The sequence below is a fragment of the Mustelus asterias genome, chromosome 4, assembly GCF_964213995.1.
Source record: "Mustelus asterias chromosome 4, sMusAst1.hap1.1, whole genome shotgun sequence".
Taxonomy (NCBI): Eukaryota; Metazoa; Chordata; class Chondrichthyes; order Carcharhiniformes; family Triakidae; genus Mustelus; species Mustelus asterias.
In genome coordinates, this window is record NC_135804.1 from 148818244 (window position 1) to 148830349 (window position 12106).

Here is a 12106-nt window from a genome sequence, read left to right on the forward strand (position 1 = left end):
CCACCGTGCTACCCTATCCTTTTGTATCCTCTCTTTATTGTGTAACCCTTTGCCTTGTTTGACCTCCCCAAATGCATCACCTCACCCTGCTCTGGGTTGAATTCCAGTTGCTACTTTACTATCCACCTGACCAGTCCATCTTCCTGCAGTGTACAGCAATCATCCTCGCTACCTATCACGCAGCCAATTTTTATGTCAATTGAAAATCACTTGATCATTCCCCCTATATTTCTGTCCAAATCATGAATATATACCACAGAAAGCATGGGACCTAATACTGAGCACAGCAGAATCCTACTAGCAAGCCTTCTAGTTACAAAAACATCCATCAACAATTACCCTTTGTTTCCTGTCCGTGAACCCATTTTTATCCATTCCTTCAAGGTCATTGGGTCAAAATCCTGAAATTCCCTCCCTGACAGCATTGTGGGTCAACCCACAGAACATGGACTGCAGCGATTCAAGAAGGCAGCTCACCAGCACCTTCTCAAGGGGCAACTAGGGATGGGCAATAAATGCTGGCCCGCCAGCGATGCCCTTGTCCCACGAATGAATAAAAAAAGAGCTATCGAATTTCCCGGCCATAGAATTTAGAATCATAGAAGTTAGAATCATAGAAACCCTACAGTACAGAAAGAGGCCATTCGGCCCATTGAGTCTGCACTGACCACAATCCAACCCCGGCCCTACCCCCATATCCCTACATATTTTACCCACTAATCCCTCTAATCTACGCATCCCAGGACACTAAGGGGCAATTTTAGCATGGCCAATCAATCTAACCCGCACATCTTTGGACTGTGGGAGGAAACCAGAGCACCCGGAGGAAACCCACGCAAACACAAGGAGAATGTGCAAACTCCACACAGACAGTGACCCAAGCCGGGAATCAAACCCAGGTCCCTGGAGCTGTGAAGTAGCAGTGCTAACCACTGTGCTACCGTGCCACCCTAACCACTGTGCTACCGTGCCGCCCTTTTAATGACAAAAGCAAAAATCATGGACGCTTCCTCCTGTGATTTTTATAAATGACCTGGATGAGGAAGTGGAAGGATGGATTGGCAAGTTTGCTGATGACACAAAGGTTGGTGGGGTTGTGGATAGTGTAGAGGGATGTCAGCAGTTGCAACGAAACATAGATAAGATGCAAGACTGGGCGGAGAAGTGGCAGATGGACTTCAACCCAGATAAGTGTGTGGTGGTTCATTTTGGCAGGTCGAATAGGATGAAAGAATATAATATTAAGGGTAAGACGCTTGGCAGTGTGGAAGATCAGAAGGATCTTGGGGTCCGGGTTCATAGGACGCTCAAAGCAGCGTCGCAGGTTGAGGCTGTGGTTAAAAAAGCGTATGGCCTTCATCAATAGAGGAATTGAGTTTAGAAATCGGGAGATAATGCTGCAGCTGTATAGGACCCTGGTTCGACCCCACCTGGAGTACTGTGCCCAGTTCTGGTCGCCTCATTACAGAAAGGATGTGGAAGCCATAGAAAGGGTGCAGAGGAGATTTACAAGGATGTTGCCTGGATTAGGTGGCATGCCTTATAAGGATAGGTTGAGAGAGCTAGGTCTTTTCTCCTTGGAGAGGCGAAGGATGAGAGGTGACCTGATAGAGGCGTATAAGATGTTGAGGGGTATTGATAGAGTGGATTCTCAGAGGCTTTTACCCAGGGCTGAAATGGTTGCCACAAGAGGTCACAGGTTTAGGGTGCTGGGGAGTAGGTACAGAGGAGATGTTAGGGGTAAGTTTTTCACTCAGAGGGTGGTGGGTGCGTGGAATCGGCTGCCGGTAGTGGTGGTAGAGGCGGATTCGATAGGGTCTTTTAAGAGACTTTTGGATAAGTTCATGGAAGTTAGTAAGATAGAGGGTTATAGGTAAGCCTAGTAGGTAGGGAAATGTTCGGCGCAACTTGTGGGCCGAAGGGCCTGTTTGTGCTGTAGCTTTTCTATGTTCTATGTTCTACCTCCCCCTGGACCATGACCTGACCACCAAACAGCAAGTCATTGTTTCCCGGGTTGTAAATGACCTCATCTCCTCCAGCGATCATTCCTCCACAGCTTCCAACCTCATGGTCTCCCAACCCTGGACAGCCAGCTTCTACCTCCTTCCCAAAATCCATAAACAGGACAGCCTGTTCCTGCCCTACTGAACTCATTTCCTCCTATCTTGACTCCATTCTCTCTCTTCTTGTCCAAAGTAACACCAGGTCCTAAACCCCTTTCAGGTGAAGCAATGCTTCACATGCACCTCCTTCAATTTGGTCTATTGCACTCGCTGTTCCCAATGTGGTCTCCTCTATATCGGAGAGACCAAATGTAAACTGGGTGACTGCTTTTCTGAACACCTTTGGTCCATCTGCGAGCAGGACCAGACCTTCCTGTCGTTTGCTGCTTCAACACACAACCCCACTCTCCTATCCACATGCCCATCCTTGGCCTTTTGCAATGTTGTAGCGAACCCCAGCATAAAATTCTCCCTCAGTGTACCCAAACTGGCACCAGAGTGTGGTGACTACGGGATTTTCACAGTAACTTAATTGCAGTGTTAATGTAAGCCTACTTGTGACACTAATAAATAAAGTTTAAACTTTGAAGGAACAGTGAGGAATTTCCCAGAAATTTTCGCTGGAAGTGGCCTAGGGTTTTTCCTCTGTTTCTCTCCTCTCTTGGGGGACTGCATGGTTGGGAGAGGTTGGTCAATGGTATAAGTAGGCTGCTGTCACGTCCAGATGAGCAGGTTTGATCAACCAGCCGATCTTTCCCTGTCATCCTTATCTTCATGTGTCTCTTTCTTTCTCTGAATCGTGTCAGCCAACGCAGAAGTATGGAACACATTAACTGGTAGCAAGTTCATACAAGTTGGCAACAACAGAGAATCTACTCTGCAACTGAACCAGCATAAAATACGGTTTGACCATTCACAGCCTTTTTAGCTCGACAACACTGAACCAGACAGATCCCAACTGCTTAAAGAGTAAAATGCTGATCTGAATATATGTGTGTAAGAGAATATCTAAATGCACCTTTTATGGATATCCATGTTTTTCATTTCATATCAAGTGTTGATTCAGCCCAATAAATCGCAATCTTTTGATTAAAATGGGTCCAATCATAGCTGTCATTCTCTATATTTACCTTACAGTGAAATGAAGCAATAGAAACAAGAATTGAAAACTTCAAAGGCAGAAGTCATATCTGAGTTAGTGAGGTTAAGAGTCAAAGAATATGCAAAGGAAATTTCAGCTACCTTTGGAGCTAGAGTAACATGGATGGAATGAGCAATAAGAGTCAGAGGAATTAGCCAGAGGAAACAACATGAATTTAAAACAAATGGCTTAGAAAAGAATAAAAGCATGAATCTGACAGAAACATTATCACGCTAGCAGAGAACTGTGCATCAGCAGCGGGAGTGGCAGAGGGTTCACAGATCTTGTGGCCAACATTCTATTGACTGAGATCTCATTCCAAATTTTAAAGGGAGGGTTAATATTGATCATTTTATTCAGGCATTTGAATTGCTCGGTGTTTACCAAAAGGTTAAACAATAGTTTGCAACAACATTAATCCGTGTGCACACGGAAAATGCAAGAAAATAATTATTTGGAGAGAATAAGTGTACATTCGGGAAATTAAAATCCATCCTGCAGAGACATGTCGATGTGACAGCAAAGAACAAAGAACAAAGAAAATTACAGCACAGGAACAGGCCCTTCGGCCCTCCAAGCCTGCACCGACCATGCTGCCCGACTTAACTAAAACCCCCTACCCTTCCGGGGACCGTATCCCTCTATTCCCATCCTATTCATGTACTTGTCAAGACGCCCCTTAAAAGTCACTACCGTATCCGCTTCCACTACCTCCCCCGGCAGCGTGTTCCAGGCACCCACTACTCTCTGTGTAAAAAATCTGCCTCGTGCATCTCCTTTAAATCTTGCCCCTCACACCTTAAACCTATGCCCCCTAGTAATTGACTCTTCCACCCTGGGAAAAAGCTTCTGACTATCCTTCTAAAGCTTCTGGAAGTAAAGAAGTAGTTAACAATAAAGATATTTTCTATATAATGTTAGGGAGCAATTTTCTGGAAATAGTTCTGGATGATTAAGGGATCTGGTTATTTAATCATCATTGTAAAACTGTTGAGCGGCTAGGCTACATACTAATCATTATGTGGGAATGTATGGCACACTTTGCCTTGTATTACTAAATGAAGATAAGGGCCGGAATTCTCCACCGCTTCAAGCAAGGACGGAGAATTTGCCGCTCAGCCAAATCTCCGTTCACTGCAGCGGGACCAGAGAATCTCGCTGGCGTGAACGGTCGGAGAATTCCTGCCAAGTTGTACAGTTTTGATTGACGTGAATCCAAACATAAATGCTGGTCTTTGTGGAATGAGTCCTTCCCAAATGTTTGCTCATTCTGTCTTTGAGCAGCTTGGAAACATGAAAGACACGGATATCCGATCACAAATGAACACTATTACACTTATTGGTTATAAATAGGTATAAGAGTAGAGCAGTGTATCAATGAATTCCTGTTAACAGTAAGATGTACGAACAGCTCAGGGGGGACACACTGACACCCACTAAACCTGAAGGTATCTAAAGTAGACCCAAATTTGTAATACACCTGTAGCATATGTTAGGTTAGTTGGAAGCAAGCTGGCTAATTTCTCTTAGGACGTAAGGCTTCTACTGCAAAAGGGGCAGAAACACAGCTTTTCCTGGGAAATTAAAGATGTGTGCTTTTCACAATCATTCCTAGTAATGCTATCCAACCGTCGACACTGCAATAGCTTGAGTTAATAATATTTATGAATTAATAGATTGCAATATAAAGATTGAAATATTGGCTGTTGCTGCCACGATTAATAATTAATAAGACAATTATTTTCTTAATTTGGAATTCTTTAGTGTTTGGAGTGGGCAATGTTGGGGACGGTGATGAGTGCCAACAGCTTGTCAGGGTGTTTAAACCTCAAAACTCTGTTGCAAAGAAACAAGGGAAGTGGCTGAAAGCCTGTTCTGCACTGACGTAATTTCCAGTCTTCATTTCTCACAATGCCGCGAGGTTGCTGTTGCTGATGACAGTGAGGGTGATGCAACTTGGCACCTCGCTTTGCTGATTGTCCTTTCTCTGAAGTTGCAGGGTGTGTTCGTTGATGAGGTTATCTTGGGATGCTTCTATGGTGACCTCACCAATGAATGTATCACACAGAGTGTTTCTGTTCCAAAGCTGCGAACAACAAAAAAATGACTTTGATCTGACACAGTGGTGGAACTAAGATTTTTAGCCTATCCTTTGGGCGGGCTTTTATGGCCTCGCTTGTTCCGAAACCACAAAAACCCACCCGTGGTCAACGGACCTTTTCCATGGTTCGCCCCTCGCCCGCAAAAATTCCCATGGCGAGCCAGATGTGAAAATTCTGGCCTATCTGTTCCACTGTGAAGGATTTGGAAAGAGGCGCAGTATTCTTCTATGGCATTATGGTTCTTTAAGAAGGTACTGAAGGGCTTTCCTTGCTTGAGTTGTACAAGTAAGAGGGAAGGCGGCTGGAAATACTAAAACTTGAATGCTTTGATGAACATTGAATAAAAGGGGATGAATTTATATTTGGTCTGAACAGAAATGCAAGAAGTGAAAGTGACCACACATACTTGGAACCCCAACTCAAGTATTTTTTGATGTGGAGATGCTAGTGTTGGACTGAGGTGGGCACAGTAAGAAGTCTCACAATGCCAGGTTAAAGTCCAACAGGTTTACTTGCTTGCACGAGCTTTCGGAGCACCGCTCCTCCATCAGGTGAGTGGAGAGCTGGGTTCACAAACAGGGCATATATAGACACAGACTCAATAGCAAGATAATGGTTGGAATGTGAGTCTTAACAGGTAATCAAATCTTTACGGGTACAGACAATGCGAGTGGAGAGATGGTTTAGCACAGGTTAAAGCCCTTTAACCTGTGCTTGACTCTCCACTCGCATTGTCTGTACCTGTAAAGACTTGCCTGTGACTAGTGGTGTGCCGCAGGGATCGGTGTTGGGTCCATTGTTGTTTGTCATCTACATCAATGATCTGGATGATAATGTGGTAAATTGGATCAGCAAGTTTGCTGATGATACAAAGATTGGAGGTGTAGTGGACAGTGAGGAAGGTTTTCAAAGCTTGCAGAGGGATTTGGACCAACTAGAAAAATGGGCTGAAAAATGGCAAATGGAATTTAACACAGACAAGTGTGAGATATTGCACATTGGAAGGACAAACCAAAGTAGAACGTACAGGGTAAATGGTAGGACTCTGAAGAGTGCAAATGTACAGAGGGATCTGGGAATACAGGTACAGAATTCCCTAAAAGTGACGTCACAGGTGGATAGGGTTGGAAAGAGTGCCTTTGGTACATTGGCCTTTATAAATCGGAGTATCGAGTATAAAAGTTGGAGTGTGATGGTAAGGTTATATAAGGCATTGGTGAGGCCGAATTTAGAGTATTGTGTACAGTTTTGGTCACCTAGTTACAGGAAGGATGTAAATAAGGTTGAAAGAGTGCAGAGAAGGTTCACAAGGATGTTGCCGGGACTTGAGAAGCTGAGTTACAGAGAGAGATTGAATAGGTTGGGACTTTATTCCCTGGAGCGTAGAAGATTGAGGGGAGTTTTGATAGAGGTGTATAAGATTTTGATGAGTATAGATAGAGTGAATGCAAGCAGGCTTTTTCCACTGAGGCTAGGGGAGAAAAAAACCAGAGGGCATGGGTTAAGGGTGAAAGGAGAAAAGTTTAAAGGGAATATTAGGGGGGGCTTCTTCACGCAGAGAGTGGTGGGAGTGTGTAATGAGCTGCCGGATAAAGTGGTAAATGCGGGGTCACTTTTAACATTTAAGAAAAACTTGGACGGGTTCATGGATGAGAGGGGTGTGGAGGGATATGGTCCAAGTGCAGGTCAGTGGGACGAGGCAAAAAATGGTTCGGCACAGACAAGAAGGGCCAAAAGGCCTGTTTCTGAGCTGTAATTTTCTATGGTTCTATGGTTTCTATGGATTCCTGGATTTATATTTTCATTACAGGGTCAAAAGAATTGAGGGGTACATAGAATTACATAGGATTGAATATGATAGACGGCACAGAAAGAAACCATTCAGCCCAAACTGTCCATGCTGCAGTTACTTAAGCCTCCTCCCATCTTTTCTTATTTAAAACTACCATTGTAACCCTTATCACTCTTATGTTTGTCCAGTTTCCCCTTAAATGCCGGGAATGTGGGGAGGAATCAGCCAGGCCGGGGGTGGGGGGGGGGCGGGGCGGGGGGGGGGGGGGGGGGTGGGAGCATTCGGCCAGGGATGCCAATGATTGTGGGGGGGGGTAGAAGCTAGCGATCGTGAGGTGGGAGGCCAATGATAGCAGGGAGAGGCAAGCAATAGCAGGGTTGGGTGCCTGACAGATCCTTCTCTGTGCTGTTGCACAGACAGAGATCTATGCCGGCGCAATGGCACCCTCTTGTGTAAGCAGCCAGCTTTTTGGCAAGCTTAGGCCCCGCCCCCTCCCCTGCTGGCGGGAAACAGCTCTTGCTTCATTTTTTGCTCAGTGTGGCGTAAAATTTGATTTTTAAACTCACCCAAAAAATGGATCTGAAACACTCCCATTTTCATGCTCATTCGGCACTTAGGATCTTTTTGATAAGATTGCCCCCTTAGAATATTTTTGGGAAAATTCCACCTATGGTCTCACTAATGCTCAGCAGAATTGAAGCAAAACTACTTCCCTGCTTTTGTATTCAATTCCTCTTGCAATTAAGCACAACATTCCATTTGCCTTCTTAATCACTTGCTGTACCCGCATGCTAACTTTTTGTGATTCATATACCAGGGCACCCAGATCCCTCTGTAACATCGAGTTCTACAATCTCTCTCTATTTAAATAATATGCTACTTTTCTATTCTTCCTGCCAAAGTGGAAAAGTTCACTTTTTCCTCACATTGTGCTCCATCCAACATTTTGCTGACTCACTTAACCTCTCTTTATTATTTTGTAGGCTCTTTATGTTCTCCTCACAATTTACTTTCCGACCTACCTTTGTGTCAACAGCAAATTTAGTAACCATACATTTGGTTCCCTCCATCCAAGTTGTTTGTACAGATTGTTAACAGATGAAGCCCCAGCACTGATCCCACTAGTTATAACTTGCAGACCTGAAAATGACTCATAGAATCATAGAGTGGAGAAGGATGCCATTCAGCCCATCGAGTCTGCACCAACAACAATCCCACCCAGGCCCTATCCCCGTAACCCTACATATTTACCCTACTAATCCCCCTGACACTAAAGGGCAATTTATTATGGCCAATCAACCTAGCCTGCACATTTTTGGACTGTAGGAGGAAACCGGAGCACCCGGAGGAAACCCACATAGACAATCTGGAGGAGGGGACCGAGTGTAGGGTAACAAAGTTTGCGGATGACACAAAGATGTGTGGGAAAGCGACTTGCGTGGAGGATGCGGAAAGTCTGCAGAGAGATTTGGATAGGCTAAGTGCGTGGTAGGTCATGTTTGACCAATCTATTAGAGTTTTTCGAGGAGGTTACCAGGAAAGTGGATGAAGGGAAGGCGGTGGATGTTGTCTACCTGGATTTCAGCAAGGCCTTTGACAAGGTCCCTCATGGGAGGTTAGTTAGGAAGGTTCAGTCGCTAGGTATACATGGGGAGGTAGTAAATTGGATTAGACACTGGCTCAATGGAAGAAGCAAGAGAGTGGTTGTGGAGAATTGCTTCTCTGAGTGGAGGCCTGTGACTAGTGGTGTGCCGCAGGGATCGGTGTTGGGTCTACTGTTGTTTGTCATCTATATCAATGATCTGGATGATAATGTGGTGAATTGGATCAGCAAGTTTGCTGATGATACAAAGATTGGAGGTGTAGTGGACAGTGAGGAAGGTTTCCAAAGCTTGCAGAGGGATTTGGACCAACTAGAAAAATGGGCTGAAAAATGGCAAATGGAATTTAACGCAGACAAGTGTGAGATATTACACATTGGAAGGACAAACCAAAGTAGAACGTACAGGGTAAATGGTAGGACTCTGAAGAGTGCAGTTGAACAGAGGGATCTGGGAATACAGGTACAGAATTCCCTAAAAGTGACGTCACAGGTGGATAGGTTCGTAAAGAGTGCCTTTGGTACATTGGCCTTTATAAATCGGAGTATCGAGTATAAAAGTTGGAGTGTTATGGTAAGGTTATATAAGGCATTGGTGAGGCCGAATTTGGAGTATTATGTACAGTTTTGGTCACCTAGTTACAGGAAGGATGTAAATAAGGTTGAAAGAGTGCAGAGAAGGTTCACAAGGATGTTGCCGGGACTTGAGAAGCTGAGTTATAGAGAGAGATTGAATAGGTTGGGACTTTATTCCCTGGAGCGTAGAAGATTGAGGGGAGATTTGATAGAGGTGTATAAGAATTTGATGGGTATAGATAGAGTGAATGCAAGCAGGCTTTTTCCGCTGAGGCTAGGGGAGAAAAAAACCAGAGGGCATGGGTTAAGGGTGAAAGGAGAAAAGTTTAAAGGGAATATTAGGGGGGGCTTCTTCACGCAGAGAGTGGTGGGAGTGTGGAATGAGCTGCCGGATAAAGTGGTAAATGCGGGGTCACTTTTAACATTTAAGAAAAACTTGGACGGGTTCATGGATGAGAGGGGTGTGGAGGGATATGGTCCAAGTGCAGGTCAGTGGGACGAGGCAAAAAATGGTTCGGCACAGACAAGAAGGGCCAAAAGGCTGTTTCTGAGCTGTAATTTTCTATGGTTCTATGGTTCTAAGTGAGGGGGGGAGGATCTGGCAGATGGAGTATAACGTTGACAAATGTGAGGTTATCCACTTTGGAAGGAATAATAGTAAAATGGACTATTATTTAAATGGTGAAAAATTACAACATGCTACTGTGCAGAGGGACCTGGGGGTCCTTGTGCATGAATCGCAAAAACTCAGTTTGCAGGTGCAGCAGGTGATCAAGAAGGCAAATGGAATGTTGGCCTTTATCGCGAAGGGGATGGAGTATAAAAGCAGGGAGGTCTTGCTGCAATTGTACAAGGTACTGGTGAGGCCGCAACTAGAGTACTGTGTGCAATTTTGGTCCCCTTATTTGCGGAAGGATATATTGGCCTTGGAGGGAGTACAGAGAAGGTTCACCAGGTTGATACCGGAGATGAAGGGGTTAGCTTATGAGGAGAGATTGAGTAGATTGGGCCTGTACTCGTTGGAGTTTAGAAGGCTGAGGGGAGATCTTATAGAGACATATAAGATAATGAAGGGGCTAGACAGGGTAGAGGCAGAGAGATTCTTTCCACTTAGAAAGGAAACAAGAACTAGAGGACACAGCCTCAAAATAAGGGGGAGTCAGTTTAGAACAGAGTTGAGGAGGAACTTCTTCTCTCAGAGGGTAGTGAATCTCTGGAATTCTCTGCCCATTGAAGCAGTGGAGGCTACCTCGTTAAATATGTTTAAGTCACAGGTAGATAGATTTCTGATCAATAAGGGAATTAAGGGTTATGGGGAGCGGGCAGGTAAGTGGAACTAAACCACTATCAGATCAGCCATGATCTTATTAAATGGCAGGGCAGGCTCGAGGGACTAGATGGCCTACTCCTGCTCCTATTTCTTATGTTCTTATGTTCAGACACGGGGAGAACGTGCAGACTCCACACAGACAGTCACCCAAGCTGAGAATCGAACCTGGGTCCCTGGTGCTGTGAGGCAGCAGTGCTAACCACTGTGCCACCGTGCTGCCCCAATCATTTACCCCCATAGAACAAAGAACAAAGAACAATACAGCACAGGAACAGGCCCTTCGGCCCTCCAAGCCCGCGCCGCTCCCCGGTCCAGGATTGAATCCTGAATCCAGGATCCCCACCCAATTTTCCAGCCTATCTACATACCAATATCCTATCCACCGAGCTGTCCCTCACAGCTACGATGCTTTGTTAATTACAACCTATTAACTCACCCCCACCCCCCCATTCCAGACCATGTGATCTCCAGGGAGAGGCGAAAACCCAGAGTGAAAAACCCCAGGGCCAATATGGGGAAAAAAAATCTGGGAAATTCCTCTCCGACCCCCTGAGGCGATCGAAACGAGTCCAGGAGATCACAATGGCCCTGATCGGAAAATGCTTCCCAACCCTAGTCATTTCCACTTCCACGAACACCATCTGAATTCCCTGCCCCCGAGACAGGTTCCCAACTATCCGCAGTCTCGCTCTGTACTGGCACCAGCAAGATGATCATAGAATGAAGCCTTGAAACGAGAAACAAGGAACAATTAGCCCGCGCCGTTCCCTGGTCCAAACTAGACCACTCTTTTGTATCCCTCCATTCCCACTCCGTTCATATAGCTGTCTGGATAAGTCTTAAACGTTCCCAGTGTGTCCGCCTCCACCACCTTGCCCGGCAACACATTCCAGGCCCCCACGACCCTCTGTGTGAAATATGTCCTTCTGATATCTGTGTTAAACCTCCCCCCCTTCACCTTGAACCTATGACCCCTCGTGAACGTCACCACCGACCCGGGGAAAAGCTTCCCACCGTTCACCCTATCTATGCCTTTCATAATTTTATACACCTCTATTAAGTCTCCCCTCATCCTCCGTCTTTCCAAGGAGAACAACCCCAGTTTCCCCAATCTCTCCTCATAACTAAGCCCCTCCATACCAGGCAACATCCTGGTAAACCTCCTCTGTACTCTCTCCAAAGCCTCCACGTCCTTCTGGTAGTGTGGCGACCAGAACTGGACGCAGTATTCCAAATGCGGCCGAACCAACGTTCTATACATCTGCAACATCAGACCCCATCTTCCTGTTAGCTAACCAATCCTCTATCCATGATAATATGTTACCTCATGAACCATGAGTTCTTATTTTATTTCGTAACCGTTGATGTGGCACCTTATTAAGCGCCTATTTGAAATCCAAATACACCACATCTACAGGTTCTCCTCTATCAACATTACTTTTTATTTCTTCAAAGGGCTCTAATAAATTAGTCAAACATTTCCTTTCACAAAACCTTTTTGATTCTGTCTAACTGCACTAAGGTTTCTTGAGTGCCCTGTTATAACCTCTTTAATAATGGAT

At 45.2% G+C, this 12106-nt stretch overlaps 1 protein-coding gene across 1 annotated transcript in view; it reads right to left on the reverse strand.

Annotated features, from left to right (window-relative positions):
• Positions 1-727: 727 nt before the first annotated feature.
• Positions 728-12106, reverse strand: part of LOC144493069 (calpain-5-like) — a 179071-nt gene continuing 167692 nt past the window's right edge. Inside the window, exon 13 of the mRNA XM_078211940.1 lies at positions 728-5230. Coding sequence (XP_078068066.1) covers positions 5051-5230 — 180 coding nt within the window. The 3' untranslated portion in view covers positions 728-5050. The remainder of the gene's footprint in view (positions 5231-12106) is intronic.